The 17,693-nt window shown below is 43.2% G+C and overlaps 1 protein-coding gene across 1 annotated transcript in view; it reads right to left on the bottom strand.

The window, feature by feature from the left end:
• Positions 1-17,693, bottom strand: part of crim1 (cysteine rich transmembrane BMP regulator 1 (chordin-like)) — a 106,340-nt gene that overhangs the window by 32,668 nt on the left and 55,979 nt on the right. The window contains exons 6-7 of the mRNA XM_010878657.3: positions 3,158-3,340; positions 762-959 (exon numbers count right to left, since the gene is read on the bottom strand). Of these exons, the coding sequence (XP_010876959.1) occupies positions 762-959; positions 3,158-3,340 (381 nt within the window). The remainder of the gene's footprint in view (positions 1-761; positions 960-3,157; positions 3,341-17,693) is intronic.

Below are 17,693 nucleotides of genomic sequence, written 5' to 3'. Positions count from 1 at the left end.
TCTCAGTCTTGGTCTCTGTGCGTGTGCGTCACCTGATTGCATGCGGACTGCGGCTGTAAGACTCCAGCAACAGTGAAGCAGAACCACACACCTGCTAACTGGAATGATAGGATGCAGTTCCGTCTCGGCGACAGGCTTCCCTTGCCATGCTGATTTGGAGTTCCTGGGAGACTACTGTCGTATGCCCCAACTGTTTGATTACTGACTTGGATGTTGTTGTTGTTTTGTTTACCAGGGAGAAAACAAGTGCGTTAACACAGGAATCAGCACAGACACTGACCCTGTCCATGCCCACAGACACGCTACACTGTCGAGGAGACCAAACGTAGAGACAAACAAACAAACAAACACATGGGTCCACAGATGGATACAAAGACAAAGGCACATAAAACATACCGCGCACAACGGCAGGAAAAGAGCGAGGCCGGAGAGAAAGGGAGAGATGAAGAAAAAGGTTAAAAGGGCGAGACTACAGAGAGAGAGAGAGAGAGAGAGAGAGAGAGAGAGAGAGAGAGAGAGAGAGATGGGCGGCACTAGAATGAGGAACAGACAATGGACGACAACAGAGAGAAGGGACACAAAAGAGACAGGCAGGCCGAGGAAATGAGGCAAACGCAGAGGCAGGCAGACAGATGCGAGAGGTCACATTGGCCGGTGGCTCGTCGCGGGCGGACTGTTCTTATCCATCCATCCCCACACTTACCCTCACACACACACAAACACACACATACCCTCACACACACACACACACACACACTTACCCTCACACACAGGACAGCACTCTCCCGGTACTGTAACGGGGTGGAGGCAGCTGTGACGGCACGCTGCAGCCACGCACCGCGTGTCGCCGCTCACACACTGGCAGAAGGTACAGTCATCCTCACGCCAGTGGTCCCCGTGTGCCAGGATCTCCCCGTTCACGTAGCAGCCGGCAAAGTTCAGCACAGGGTAGATGGGTTCTGGAAAAGGGAGAGTCCGGGGAAATTGGATGAAGATTACAGAGCGACAGAACAACAGGCCACGGCTCTGTTTGACACACACTTAACCCAGAACCTTTCTCGTCTAATACGGACGGAAGTGTGATTACCTTGTGGGAGTGTACGTGTTAGACATTTAGAAACCAAGTTTTCACCCTCACAAATTAAAACAAAAGCCCTTTTTAGTTAATTATAACAATTTATTGTGTGGTTTGAGGTACAATGTAGTATTTCATATATTCATAGCATCTAGAACATATTTACATGGATTTATGGGACTCAAAATTCTGATATACCTAACAACGAAACGGATAAACTAAATATTAAAACCAAAACAATACTAAACCCTCCATAAGGCCAAACCGACTATTAGCACATCGGGATCCCTTCTGATTATTCCAATCTTAATATCCTTGTTTCCACATAAATCACAGTTTTATCCTCATCCAAACAAATTCAATATAACTACTGACGCATGTTATCCCACACATCCCACTCCCTCCAAACATGATTCTACGGTCCCAAAGTCAGTAAATGGGAGGTCACGTGAGACAGTTTAAACCTTAAATATCTCCATCAGGCCAGTCCAAGCAGACTCCAAAAAACAGATTTCTCATTTGAAGTGACCTTTTCAATAGGAAAATCAATGCAGATTTCTTTGCATCCCTTAAAGCCCAGTGTGGGCAAGTGACATAACTTAAGCAAAAAAATTATAATATATATATTGCCCAGACATTTTATGTGCATTAAATCTCAGAAACTCACAAATTTGATGACATAAGAGACCACTATAATTGGTGATTTTCCAATGTTCAGCATCAATCTTCAACAATGTAATTATAACCATTGGCCACCAAATGGTGCCAAAGGTATTTATTAGGATCTGTTTATTTTATTGTATGTACAGACGTCACACCAGGTGTTTAAACTGAAAACCATGTGACATATCTCACATTACATCATCAATCAGGCTTTGATTGTGTGCAGCTGGGTAATGTCATGGCATTGTGGGAGTTTGCCTGATTCATCTTTCACCTGATGTTTATTGATTCTCTACACTCAGGCCTGGAGCTCAAGAACCTGCACGTAAGTAACCCCTATTTTACCAGGTATGTTGACTGACAACACATTCTCATTTATAGCAATGACCTGGCGAAGGAGTTAGAGGGGGAAGAAAGAAAAACCTGGGGATAATTCAGTGGCCATGATGGTGAGGTGAAGACTTGAAATACAGCCAGAACACAAAGATTAACAGCCATTCTCGTATTGTACATACCCACAAGTGTCTCAGTACATTTAATGACCTGAGAGATTCAGGACAACAGATTAACAAAAGAAAGCACTCCACGCAGGGCAATGTCGCTATAACTGCCCTGGGGGCATTGGGATTTCATCTTTAAATCAGAGGAAAGAACGCCTCCTACTCCAGCACCATTGTCTCCACCTAGGACCTACCCGCTCAGTTTCAGAGGCAAGCCAGCAGTGGAATTCAGTATGCTATATTGCTTTACCACACTCATATGAGTGAGATGATTTGAAATGCTTTGGTCTCAGCAGACATGTCTGACCTTGAGGGTCTTTAGAAACCTGGTTCAGGGGATATCTAACGTTTAATGTCAAGGGCCACCAGAAATATTGAGCCCTTGGGCCAGGACAAAAAATAGATTTTCATTTTCCACCAGTTAAGTTACTGACAGCTACACAATGACTTCCAATGGTAATCCTGCGATATAATATGATATATAACAATGGTCTAACTTCAACTAGTCTGGAGTGAAACAGGCAAATTGTTGTTGTTTGATTGAAGACACACTACCTTTTCAGAATGTGAAAAATACGGGCCTATTTTACCATTAACATACAATTCAGAAACTTCAGAACCTATTTTGAAGACATTTTCTTGGTCCTAGGGTGATGAAATGTTAGCGCATATTGAGGGACATCTTAACCTTGCTACATATATTAGTGAGTTACATAAGGATGAGTTTGGTGGTTCCCTTTAAAGATTGACTATTATGGGATTTCTCCTTCATGACCATTTGTGTCTGTATGAAACAGTAAGGCAACACAGGTCCTTTATCACCACTCCTACTCGGAGGCGACTCCCGAATACAGAGTCTGTGTCCTGCCATACAGTGAGGAAGGAGTTGGGGTAACGTCCCTCCGTGACGACGTCATACCTTCGCATACGGGACAGCACTCTCCCTCAGGGACGTAGTAGCGTTCACAGTGCAGGACGCCGCACTGGGCGGTGAAGCAAACGGACACCCCTCCCTGACAGCGGCAGAAGCGGCAGGCATCCATTCGGAACATGTCTCCGTCATGGTACTCCGACCCGTTAAAGCTGCACGCGGGCTGGGTCTCTGGAGAGGGAGAGAGGATTTATGATGTGACATTAATCAAATGTGTGTTTTTACACCAGCGCGTTCGAATCAACCCACCCTGAAACCAGAGACCCAGCTCAACATGGCAGCAAATGGTTGGGAAATAGAAATGTTTCTGGTATATTTACTATGCCTATGCCAACTGAGTGACAGCTAAGAACAAAACACTTCATTACAGGAACAAATGAGCAAACATCTTTGTAACGATGAGAAAATTGGTACAAAGCTCTAGTCAGACTGCTATCATGGTGATGATGTATAAGCATCTCTGAGTGAAGCCTTTGTAAAGTTACGACTAGAGTTTCAGACGGCTATGGAATTGGTCTCTCCTGGTATCCATGGCAACACAAGGTGCAAAATTCACCGTTCAGCCTGGTGCTTGATATAATGCCTACGTAGAGAGTATTTCAACTACTGCAATTCACAGAAATCCATGCATGAGAGACCAATGTTAAACTCCAGATGGATGGAAACACTGCCCAACCACATGAAGTGTTAAGACGCATGACTGCGAGAGACACAGTCACACATACTAACAAAGTTGTTCACAATAACAACTGTCAACTCTTTGTTTTGCTCTTCCTCATCTTCAGCATGACACAACCGTGTTATCTCTTGTCCCTCTAAGGAGTCTGTCATCTCTCTGTGCAACAGGCAATTTCTCCGTCCTCTTCAGCTATTAAAAGCTCATGGCTTTGGACATCTGGTTTAAAACATATTTCCACAAGTCTAGAAGCACTTAATATTGTGCAGCTGTATCAGAGAACAGTTAATATCCAGGAATCAATAGCCAAGGAAAATTGGTTTCCGCACACATATATATATAAATAATTACAAATCCTGCCAATATGGCTTGTGGGGTCTTACATTCTCTGCTACAATTTTTTTTAATTAGCACTGGTTCAATGAATAGCAATGTGACTGTACATATTATACACACGGTTGTCATACATGTGAGGACAGTGAATTCAGTGAAACACTTTTAATCTGCCTTTTGTTAACATCTGAAAACTGCTACTCGGTTTGTCTGTGGCCCTACCTGCTCGTATCGAGGGTTATAGTGTGTTAAAAGCACATGAGCAGTGTGCTTCAAGTGTGTGTGTGTGTGTGTGTGTCTGTGTGTGTGGGGGGGGGGCTCGTTAAGGAAGCCTCAACTTCCATAATGAGGCATACTATGAGATAACTCTTTTGAGTTTGAATACCTCATAGGCAGCTGCAACCCATATGATCCACCGCAAGAGTTCTCAATAATGTTTTAGCTGTCATCCATATAACACCACAAACCAATGCTGACACTAAGATTCCCATCAGGGAGCCGCACAGTGCTATGAGCACACTGGAAAATAAATCTGCAGGGATGGCTTTCCTCAGGGGTTGAACGGTGGGAAACTGAAATCTGTTCAATCTAATTTTCATGTTAACCGCAACAAAAAGGTGACAAAGAAAATCCTTTCTCTTCACTCTCAAAAAGGCCACCCCTGCACTGGTGACAGCCTAAAGAAGGATGTGTTTTCATGTGAAGCGGATGCTAAATTACTGTTGAGCAAACAACGCCGACACGACAACCACAGCAGTCCCCAGCTTTGCTGACCAACGCATGGATGACATCGTCCCCACAGCGAACATACTTCACAACCAGGAGCCTTACATTCAAGGCAAAATCTGTACGTTTAATGTCAGAGCTGCTGTTTTCAAGAAGACAAATTCGGTCGCCAATAAGAAATACCACAACAACTTTCGACAAGCCATAAAACAGGCAAAGTGTCCATATAGAGCTAAAACCGAATCTTATGAAGCTTGCTCTGTCACTCGTAAGATGTGGCAGGGCTTGCAAACCAAACCATCGCAGGCTACAAAAGGACACCCAGCTGCAGACCAGCTGGAAGTGCAGTCACAGACATCTTTAACCTCTCTCTGACCCGGTCTGTAATACCAACTGACTTCAAGAAGACCATTGTAGTCCCAGCCCAAGAACTCAAAAGCAACCTGCCAATAATTACTGGAATTCAAGTAGCACTCACGTCTACAGCCATAAATGTTTGGAAAGGCTGGTCATGGTTCAGAAACACCATCTTTCTGGACAACGGAGCCACTCTAGATCGACAGATGACAGGATGTATTGCGTTCCACTAAGCCGCCTCACACGGACAAGAGGAATATTTCTTGTGAGGAAGCTGTACATTGACAACAGCTCAGCCTAGTCAGAGTGCCCTACAAGCTCATCCCTAAGCTCAGGACCCTGGGACGGATCAGGACCCTCCCTCTGTAACTGGATCCCGGTCTTCCTGGTGGGTTCCCTAACCAGAAAGTGAACCTACTTACTGTTTTTAAATAGTTACGTGGAAAAACCACCCTGTTGTGTGGTAAGTGCATTCTACTCAATTCATTAGTTATTACCAGGTTCAACCTAAACTCAGGGGCGGCTCAGTGGCGTAGGCTACTCCTTGTTTACAACATCATCAAGTCTGCAGACAGATGACATGATGGTTGGAGCCTGATCACGATGACTATGAGACAGCTACCAACTCCGTCATTTCATTTGAATACACCGGCCCATTTTGTGCCGTCGAAGATGTCATTGCTCAACATGTTTCCCAAAGTAGACAAAAAAGCAAGGGAAACATTATAACCACAAAAGGGTACTTAGTCGTCTAAAAGATCCAAATTAAGGCACTCATGTGGGATTTTTGTATAATTAAAAAGCCTTTATTGTAGGGGCTAAGAACATGATGAACACTAATATGTTTTGGCCACTGCCATCGTCAGAGTATTTGGAAAATATTGGAAGAGAGACTTAAATAGCCAGAGCCTGTGTCAAGATGACAGGTTGACATTGACCAAAATTCTATAAACTGCAATTCTTCTATGTAGTGTATGGACTAGAGGGCAACTGCTGTTGCTTCTATATAGGCCTCACTAAGAGAAGACTGAGGGATAGAGTAGCAGAACATAGGTATGACATTCATACAGGCAATCTGAACTATCCTGTGGCTAAACATCATTTGGAAGCAAAACATGGAAGTGTCATTACTTTGCAGTTTTCTGGCATTGAGTTAATCTTATGAGATTCCATGGGTGGTGATAAACGAAAATGCCAGAAGTAGTGTGAGACATATTGGATATGTGATTTTATATAGATGGAGATATTCTTCTAGTTTTGTCTTAATATAAAATAAATACTGTAGGTCATTTTTGTAATGCTGGTCCCTAGTGGTCGAGAGGGTCAATGCCAAACAGTCATTTTGACACAGGGTTAGGGTTTGACACAGGGTTAGGCTATGTAAGGGTCTCTCTTCAACTTCCATATACACTGATCAGCCATAATATTACAACCACCTGCCTTATATTGTGTAGGTCCCCCTTCTGACACCAAAACAGCCCTGACCCGTCGAAGCATGGACTCCACTAGACCTGCTGTGGAATCTGGCTCCAAGACGTTAGAGGCAGATCCTTTAAGTCCTGTAAGTTGCGAGGTGGGACCTCCATGGATCGGACCAGTTTTTCCAGCACGTCCCACAGATGCTCAATTGGATTGAGATCTGAGGAATTTGGAGGCCAAGTCAACACCTTGAACTTGTTGTTGTGTGGCTCAAACCATTCCTGAACCATTGTTGCTTTGTGGCAGGGCGCATTATCCTGTTGAAAGAGGCCAATGCCATCAGGGAATACCGTTGCCATGAAAGGGTCCACATGGTCTGCAACAATGGTCAGGTAGGTGGTACATATCAAAGTAACATCCAAATGAATGTCAGGACCCTAAGAACCTAGGCCGTCCATGACCCTGTCGCTGGTTCACCAATTTTCCTTCCTTGAACCACTTTTGAAAGGTACTGACCACTGCACAGATCCTTACGCTTGCCAATTTTTCCTGCTTCTAACACATCAACTTTGAGGACAGAATGTTCACTTCCTGCCTAATATATCCCACCCATGACAGCGGTCATAATGTTATGGCTGATGGGTGTATCAGTGTTTTTCACTTCACCTGTCAGTGGTCATAATGTTATGGCTGATCAGTGTATCAGTGTTATTCACTTCACCTGTCAGTGGTCATAATGTTATGGCTGATGGGTGTAACAGTGTTATTCACTTCACCTGTCAGTGGTCATAATGTTATGGCTGATCGGTGTATCAGTGTTATTCACTTCACCTGTCAGTGGTCATAATGTTATGGCTGATGGGTGTATCAGTGTTATTCACTTCACCTGTCAGTGGTCATAATGTTACGGCTAATCGGTGTATGTTCCAAACACTGAAAAAGGCACTGGCCAAAACGCATTAGTATTTACCATGTTCTTAGCCCCTACAATAAAGGCTTTCAAATTTTACAAAACTCCCACTCGAGCACCTTTATTTAGATCTTTTATACCACCTAGTTTGTTGCCTTTTTGTCTACTGTTCCTTCCCAAGAGCACCTGTGGATTTTTAGATTATCTTTGGAATACCTGAGGCACTCCTGCTACTGTGTTTCTTTCAAGGTTTCCCAGTATTGAGAGGCCTGACGTCATTATCTTAAAGGAAATGTTTTTTTATTTTTTATCCTGGGGCCTTTTTTCAGATTATCTGGCATAATCTTGGACTGTGGAGACATTATTAAAGAATGTTTTAAGAGTTTACGTTTTTTTTAAAGGAGGCCTCTCCTGGCTACAATGAAAGTAAACGGGGCAGCGGATGTAGCATGTGGAATAACATGATATTTGGTTTTCCAAAATGGGAAGGCCACTGTGTATTGATATAGGTCTCCGTATGTTCTCCTGAAATATGTTTGCCAAAACGAACATTGCTTCAATCGTCACTTTTCATTTTTTCTGGAAAATGTATAAGCAGCTGCCGTGAAGATGAATCTGCCTGTGAGGAGGCTGGATCTGTAACAAACTTTGTTTACTGAACTGTAGCTCACGTTAGCTAGTATAGACTACTATCTCAAACAAAAATGCCAACAAGTTCTATTAGCTGCAATGCACTGCACTACCTCACAAAATCTGTAAACTTCCGCACTCAAGCTAACAGCACGGTGCTGTTTCAAAACAGCTGAACTACGGTGCTGACCTCATTGGAGTTTACTAGTTGGCAACAAGCTAATTTTACAGTATTTATCAAAATGTTTCTCAATAGAGTTTTTATAAATTATCATAATATTATCAAATTATCAGAATATCACTTTACTCTTTACCCTCACATGTGTTTTTCAAGTTGTGAAGGAAACCCGTCATCACCTCTTCCCCGCTTAGGAGTCTGAACAGATTTTGAATGGGCCTGGAGATCCTAAAAAGTTTTTCAAAGTTACACCAATAAGGAGCCTGCACTGCCGCTTGTCATGTCAACTGCATCACGTCTGGGTGAGATAAAGTTCTTCTGTAAGACAGGGTAGATAACTGCCGGAGACTCAATGGCTGGAGTAAAACAAAGGTGACAGGGTGAGCTGTAGGAGAGCTGTAGGAGAGCTGTAGGAGAGCTGTAGGAGAGCAGTAAGAGAGCTGTAGGAGAGCTGTAGGAGAGCTGTAGGAGAGCTGTAGGAGAGTTGTAGGAGAGCTGTAGGAAAGCTGTAGGAAAGTTGTAGAAGAGTTGTAGGAGAGCTGTAGGATAGTTATAGGAGAGCTGTAGGAGAGCTGTAGGAAAGTTGTAGAACAGTTGTAGGAGAGCTGTAGGAGAGCTGTAGGAGAGTTGTAGGAGAGCTGTAGGAGAGCTGTAGGAAAGTTTTAGAAGAGTTGTAGGAGAGTTGTAGGGCAGTGCTGGCGACCGTCATGACAGATGGGAATTCTGGCATTGCACACTTCCTTTCCAGATGTTCACTGAGCGCCTCTCTCTGGGGTATTATCCCTTTTATAAAGATGAGAGCTTCCCGCTGGCACATGAAAATCACAGGCCAACAACGCAATAAGCTACTACAGAAAAACACTGTCCTGTAGCTGCAGGTGGCACCAAGGACTCATGGGAATCCTATGTAGTATCTGTACTTATTGGCATTCTTTATGCCCCCAAAAAAATATCTGTAGGCTGGAAAGGGACAGAGTGGCTCCCATGAGTGGTTCCCAATATATTTCCTGATTAAAGTTGCTCTGTGAAAAACTCAGGGACCTTCCTTTTCAGAGCAGTTCTTCAGCGTGTCATTGGTCCACTGCAATAACGACTAAACCTATCAGAGGTTAGGGATCTAGAGAGTTCTTACACAGCTATGAATCACTGTACCATTGGTTTCTCGCTACGGTGATGAAGCACACTCTGCGTGGTTATTCTAGCCATGAGAATGAATTACTCTCTGAGACTGACTGTAAGCAGATTGATTGGGCAGAAAACAAACTATAGACAGATTTTCCATAGCGCTTATCCCTTTCTCTCCTCAGGATGAGGTTTGCAGACAAAGACAATGATCTTTGCCAGATTTTGATTGTTTTTGAGTGTTTCGGGACCCTCCTCTGTCAACCGGCTTATCATTTGGCAATCGAACCGCATTCATGACTGGTTTAATCATAATACCACTATGTTTCTGCATTGTTTGGTGGGAAAAGTCTTTTGTCAGGGAATGTGTTTCCAGATTCTGCGGAAATTTGGGCTTTTTTCGATGGCCAGCTAAAACAGTAAACCCTTGTCTTTCTAGCAATATAGATCCCAAAATATGTTTGAACATCTTAAGCATATACAGAAGCCAAATCCAGCAAGCTACAGCCATATAACTACTCAGTTATTTATATGATCCTATCATATAACATCACCATGAGCTAATAGTATTGCTGCTAAAGCTCTGTTGATCTACAAAACACCTACAACCAAACAAAACAACCATTCAAATGGTAAACCCGGAATCAGGTTCAGAAGCAGGCCTTTGAAGCCTGGATCACTCAGATGGAACTCACCTATACGCTCCCGAAAACTCCCGGAAAACAACTTAGGACATTAGAGTTTGGCAGGTAGCATATTACACAGAGCCAGGGCTATGAATCGTTAACACTTTCTTCTATGGCCAAAAAGATCATTCCCATTGGACAAAAAAAACAAACACTTTTATTGCCAATAAGTTCCCGTTGGACATGATCAAGAAAAGCCCCGCTCCCGGGAAGAGAGAAAGATCCTCTCCTTGGTAACTTTAAACAACGCTTTATATCTCATTACTTGGAGGACGATTTAGTTTCACTACGGTGATGGATGATGCTAAGTCCACTGTCTCATAAGGGCTCACATATAATCCTATCAATCAACCTATAGAGCAAAGACAGGAATCCAACAAGGATTGGCAAACTGTGCGAGTGTGTGTGCCTCTGTGTCTTAATTTGATCCAAAGAGAAGCACCTTTCATAGCACCCTGATAACCTACTTGTGATTGAGAAGTAATATAGTTCTAGCATTTGGGAGTATACATTACCAGTGTTACGCTTGCCAAGACACAGAGCCCAAGGACATAAAACATTAAAAAAACAACAACAGATGTGCATGTTGTGGCACTGCATGATTGAGGTATCCTGTTCATGTAAATATTTGATTACCCACCAAACCTGGATGCGGATCCACCATTGGCTGTAAAATACATCGGAGGGAACAATGAGCTTAACATGTTTTTGTAATAGCTAATGCACCTATTGCGAATATATTCAGAAATGTACTGCCAGACATGTGATTCAAACATTGTCTTACTTAGCATTGCCACCATGTTCACAAGCTTAACACTTCCAAAAGCAACACCTGGCTGCCTGTCAATCAAAATATGTAAAGATCCTGGTTGCTACGGTGACGAAAATCAAACAAGGAGATACTCTTTTTCACAGCCTAATTTTTACCGCTGCATGCCCTCAAGGCAATAAAGAGTGATCCAATACCCACAAACACTGACACATATACACAGACACACTTGATTTACAATCATTGTGTGGACCAAAGCAAGTTGTATTTTTCCTGAAGGGGACTGGCAAAATTTCTCCACAATATCTAATTTTTCTTGTTAAATTACCCATGCAGGGTTTTATGTAGTAGAAACCTGTACACACACATACAGCCCTACACACATGTATATCAGCTGGTTCAAATTCAATGTTAATATCTATTAGTTAGTCTAATATGCTCTGTGATCAGTGTAACAGACTGTAATGTCAGTATAACAGACCGTAATGTCAGTGTAACAGACCGTAATGTCAGTATTACAGACCGTAATGTCAGTATAACAGACCGTAATGTCAGTATAACAGACCATAATGTCAGTGTAACACACCGTAATGTCAGGGTAACAGACCATAATGTCAGTGTAACAGACCGTAATGTCAGTATAACAGACCGTAATGTCAGTATAACAGACCGTAAGGTCAGTCTAATAGGTTGTAAAGTCAATATAGAAGCCTTTAAGATCAGGCCAATAGGTTCTGAGGTCAGTATAATAGATTCTCAGGTCAGTATAATAGGCTCTGTGGTCAGTATAATAGGCTCTCAGGTCAGTATAATAGGCTCTGAGGTCAGTATAATAGGCTCTGAGGTCAGTATAATAGGTTCTCAGGTCAGTATAATAGGATCTGAGGACAGTAGAATAGGCTGTGAGGTCAGTATAATAGGTTCTCAGGTCAGTATAATAGGCTCTGAGGTCAGTATAATAGGTTCTGAGGTCAGTATAATAGGCTCTGAGGTCAGTATAATAGGATCTGAGGACAGTATAATAGGCTCTGAGGTCAGTGTAATAGGTTCTCAGGTCAGTATAATAGGTTCTCAGGTCAGTATAATAGGCTCTGAGGTCAGTACAATAGGCTCTCAGGTCAGTATAATAGGTTCTCAGGTCAGTATAAGAGGTTCTCAGGTCAGTATAATAGGCTCTGAGGTCAGTATAATAGGTTCTCAGGTAAGTATAATAGGTTCTCAGGTCAGTATAATAGGCTCTGAGGACAGTATAATAAGCTCTGAGGTCAGTATAATAGGCTCTGAGGTCAGTATAATAGGCTCTGAGGTCAGTATAATAGGTTCTGACGACAGTATAACAGGTTCTGAAGTCACTATTAGGCTCTGAAGTCACTAATATGTTCTGAGGTCGGTCTAACAGGCTCAGAGGTCACTCATATAGGCGCTTGAGGTTACTCTTTAGGAGCTGGGGTCAGTCTAATATTCTATGAAATCCTTTTACTATGCACTGAGGTCAGTTTAATAGCCTTTGTGGTCAGTTGTACTAAGCCCTGAGGTTAGTGTAATACGGTATGAGGTAGGTCAAGTAGGCTGTGAGGTCAGTGTAATACGGTATGAGGTAGGTCTAGTAGGCTGTGAGGTCAGTGTAATACGGTATGAGGTAGGTCTAGTAGGCTGTGAGGTCAGTATAATACGACATGAGGTAGGTCTAGTAGGCTGTGAGGTCAGTGTAATACGATATGAGGTAGGTCTATTAGGCTGTGAGGTCAGTGTAATACGGTATGAGGTAGGTCTAGTAGGCTGTGAGGTCAGTGTAATACGATATGAGGTAGGTCTAGTAGGCTGTGAGGTCAGTGTAATACGATATAAGGTAGGTCTAGTAGGCTGTGAGGTCAGTATAATATGACATGAGGTAGGTCTAGTAGGCTGTGAGGTCAGTGTAATACGGTATGAGGTAGGTCTAGTAGGCTGTGAGGTCAGTGTAATACGATTTGAGGTAGGTCTAGTAGGCTGTGAGGTCAGTGTAATACGATATAAGGTAGGTCTAGTAGGCTGTGAGGTCAGTGTAATACGATTTGAGGTAGGTCTATTAGGCTGTGAGGTCAGTGTAATACGATATAAGGTAGGTCTAGTAGGCTGTGAGGTCAGTGTAATACGATATAAGGTAGGTCTAGTAGGCTGTGAGGTCAGTCTAACAGGCTCTGAAGTCTGACAGAGCTGTGTGGTGAGTAAAGCAGCCTTAACAGTGCCGTGAAACAGCATGAATGAACAAGGACAAACCTATATAATTTAACCCCAACTTTTTATCACACAATAGCCTGCAATCAGTGAAACAGTTTTGTTTAACTACAGCTCTTGGTAAGGAGAGTGTGTGAGGAGAGAGTAAAAGGAGAGAGCTACTGCTCCCGAGGCAGACATGTTACACACGCACAAGCCTCCCAGCCCCTCTATAAGCTGTGAACTTCTAGGGAGAAGAAGGGCCCGCTGGAGGATTTGCATAACATACTACATGCCATTTTCTTTAATGGAATACTTCATATCAGGCCCACAGTGACTAGTATGGCTGCATAGCTGAACAGATACCCAGAAAATATGCGTCACGGTTTTGCAAGATTTTAGTGGTCGTAAAAGGTTAAAATGAAGAGGTTTCAACCGCCAACAGCTTTCATTTCATAATCGACAGTCTTACTAAGAGAATCCCAGTGTTATAGTACATAGAAGTGATCCTACATAACGCTGGCCATTCTAGTATGTGCACCTTCCTAAGGTAGAAGAGCAATGCTCCATTAACAGACGTTTTCTAAACACACTGTGGATATTTTCACTACGAGGTCTCTGACTGTTCTTCTGAACCGAACCACCCATGTGATGTCCTCTCTATTAGGTATCATGTACCTGTGAGTGCACTGTCTCCCAGCTCCTCTTCTCTGCCATCCCCCTACCCACTTGCCAGTCTCCTCGATATCTGCACGAGACCAACCACCTCCCCTTTTTCCCCTCCCTCCCTCCCTCCCTCCCTCCCTCACCTCTCCTACCCCCATTCCCAGCCGGCCAGATCTCTTCATTTCCCGGTGCCACCACGCCCTTATGTTTTGGCTGTGCTGCTGAGACGGAGACTAAATAATGTGATAATGTGATGAAGCCCTCGACAGGTGTGACTCCCCCCCCACCCCCACCTCCCCCCCTCTCCCTCGGTAGACAGATAGACAGATGGACTGAAAAGTCTCAGCTCTGCTCAACAACACATCGCTAGCCCCACCAGGCAGCTGACAACACCTGCGAATCAAGGTTGCGTTGCACAAACAGCCTCAAGAGTTCAGAATAATATTCATTTATCGAGTGAGACGGTGCCTGATGCTAAAGGCGATGCAATAAATTGTAAACAACATCTGATCTCATAATGGCTCCAAGGCCTGGTCAATTGTTGGTTTAGGCTCTTCCACATAGAAATACTTCACAGGTTAAGTCACTGTGCCTAGTCAGTAATCATACAATGCAGAATGAATGTGAAATGGTATGTTAGCCTATACTAGTTTGGATACAGGATATTGTTAGGTTTCCGATTGGAGCTGATGACCTTTAGTAAATGTCCTGTTTCTATAGTCAACACCAGCTTCGGGTTGTCCTCTGACTCGCCGGTCCGGTAATGTGTTGTTTACTCTAACCTGTGTCTGTGAATCGCCATTAAATCAGTCACCGCTTAAACCAGAGTGGCTTTAAGGTACTGCTAAGCAGTAATCTCTCAAAATAGCAGACTATCGGCTGCCTCCGTTGAACATTCCAAGACTCCTTCCTAATTCGATGTGTGTTAATCTGGCCATAGCCGTAAGAGAGAGCACATTGTTCCGTCTGGCTTTCTTCACATCATCCTAGAGCAAGCAGAACTACCCAACCTAATGCACAGCCAGGGATTATCCCGGGTCTAATTGCTTAAGGTCTGGTACCCACACTGTTCTGGATGGCTGAGGAGGGGGCGGGCTGGGGCTGACATAGCAAAGTTATTACTCAATAAGGGAAAAACAGGCAACATGAGATCGAGACGTTTAAGGTGCTTTCCTGTCTCTCTCTGAGTAAACTGTCAATCACCGGTCTCGCTATAGCAACAACAGTTTTTCCTACCACCAGCCTCTTCTCTCTTCCAGGCCTCAAATGGGCAGGCTAAATAAACCTGAATGGTCCTAACCATGAATGTTCTAGAAGTCTTTCACCAGAGATGATCATATCTAATGTAAAGAGATGGATGAATAATTAATAATCGGTAAGTAGTATTCTGTCAGTGAGGCATGTGCAGGCCTGTCTAATGACAGAATCTAAATGGATGTCAAGTCTGACTGAGAGAGGTCAGTTTGGTCGGATCTGTCGGCAGACAAGCAATGGCTTTCTAGCTGCTGCAGAAGCCCTGTCTTGGTCAGAAGCAGCGTGCCTCTCTGTCTTTTGGTTTCAGGGCATGACTAGACAGGTCTCTAAATACATGGAACCAAATTACATTCTTCATTTCCCCAAAATACTATTTGAGTTATATGTTAAGAGAAAAACAAAGTCAGTAGCATGGAGCCCAAACTAGATTTCAAAAATGTGTGAGTGCCTTCGTCTCCCGATAACAACCTCCTTCAGGGGTGAGCGGCGTTGGGCAACAGAGGACAGACATACAGATGTGTCCACCAGTAACAGTAGCACTTCAAACACTCGATCCAAATGCCACCCACATTCAATACAAATGTCATCTTTAAGTGTACCTGCCCTATAAGTGCCAGAAGAGATTGGCGGCTTTTCCAGCTACTTTGTCACACTACATTACGCCAGAAAACACACTACTTCAACAGACGGAAAAACAGGTGGCTAAAAACAAAGGATACACGGGCAAATCAATCCAACATCTGGCTCCACTAAATGCAGCATAAGTTGTAGTGTATTAAGCTCTGGGGCGATATTATGTCATATTCAACTATTGATTGGTTATTTTCCAGCGATACTGAATCAAACGATCCCAATGTGATGTTTATCACAAGGTGTGGTCTTTGTTGACTTTATCACTGAGCCCCTTTGCCTGCCGAGTGTGTGTGTATACAATTAATATGGCATCTCTCGATGCTAATAAGACTAACAGCACTGCATGCCATTTCACTTTCAATCATGGAATTAACAATCACTGTGAAAATGCTCGGTTCCATGCCATTCACATTATCAATAAGCTTCACTTCACTTTCCATTTCCTCTAAGCATCTCCAGCATGGCCGGCATCAAAGGGACTCACACATAAGAGCTGACTCATTGGCTAGTAACCAGATGAAGAAATACTGACTTACCATACCGTACTTCCCTTTGTGTCACTGTACTTGGAGCAGACTGAGCCGGCATGGATGAACATCAACATCACAAAATTGGCAAACTTTCTCCTGGGTGCAGCGAGCGCGCGCACTGTGCGTGTATGTGTGTTTGCGCGTGTCTGCGCAGCAGGTTCCCAGGCCATTCCAAACATGCTCCGTGGAGTGCCTTGGCTGTCTCGTCTCCTCTGCTGCAGCTAACATTTGCTGTCGGAGTGGGACAACAGAAGCTCGCAGACACCACTGTTTGCAGATGGCCCCACAGTTGATCCAGTCAAAGCTTTCTTCTCTTGGCCATGCTCCTTGCTCCGTGAATTGGGCTTCCAACCCAGACGGTCTCAACGAGGTAGCGTTAGACGGCAGACATAACTGCATTTATTCCATTGATATGTCTGCTAGCTGACAGTGGAAATCTTTAACTGTCATTACTTCAATTGAGCAAATGGTCACATATCAGAGAAAAAGACATTGCGGGATCTGATTCAAAAGGTGAATCAAAGAGTCTGGGTCGATGATTGTCTGAGAAGTATAGATTGTCCAATGACAACCATAATACAGCTGTTGAGGGTTTTGGTTCCCCTGCAGTGAAGCCCAATGAAATACTGGGAGCAGTCATTGATTGAGAACAGCATGTTCCTTAAACACATGTACACACACACACAGGCACACATTTTGGGTTTTACTACACATGTTGGAACACAAAGGTATTCCCATTCAAAGTATTCCGGGGCTGAAGCGGCGCAGCTAGGACGAAAAAGTATGAAAACATACGCACTCACTAATGTTAGTCACTCAAAGTAAGGGCTTCTGCTGAACAACATTGATGGAAATATTAAATTGTCAAACACTTAATTAAAACCCTAAACCTAGTATCATGAATAGGATATGAATAAAAAACAGATGAGCTTTATTTTTCATTCTTTTGTTATAACTGTATAACTCAAAATAAATAAACTTCTGTGTGAATTGTTGTCATCACCACATTATCAAATCAGTAGTATATTAAAAATGCCTGCCACAGCTTGGTGTGGCAAGTTTTTAGGAGATCATAAAATGATTTGACTATAGGCTAATTAATGGCTTTAAAAATTACAGAACTAAAAGTGCCAAGGCAGGGCACAGAACCAAAGAGGTAGGCTTGCTATTTAGTTTACAATCTGGATGACTGGAAAGGGAGGAAATGCACCGTTAAATGTTTTGTACTCCCAATTTGACTAGTCTAAACATCTCTATGTTGGATGTGGTCAAGCCAACCACTATGTGGTCAGGAGGTATGATAAATAACAAGCAACAAGTCAGTTCACGAGGCCAGTGTGAGTGGACTGCTGTACAGTAATACCTCACGCACTCATGAGCACATGGTAATCTGGGAATATCTCACTTTTGTTTAAATGTTAACACATTTACACACATGC

The sequence above is a fragment of the Esox lucius genome, chromosome 15, assembly GCF_011004845.1.
Source record: "Esox lucius isolate fEsoLuc1 chromosome 15, fEsoLuc1.pri, whole genome shotgun sequence".
Taxonomy (NCBI): domain Eukaryota; kingdom Metazoa; phylum Chordata; class Actinopteri; order Esociformes; family Esocidae; genus Esox; species Esox lucius.
This window is presented reverse-complemented; position numbering and strand designations above follow the sequence as displayed.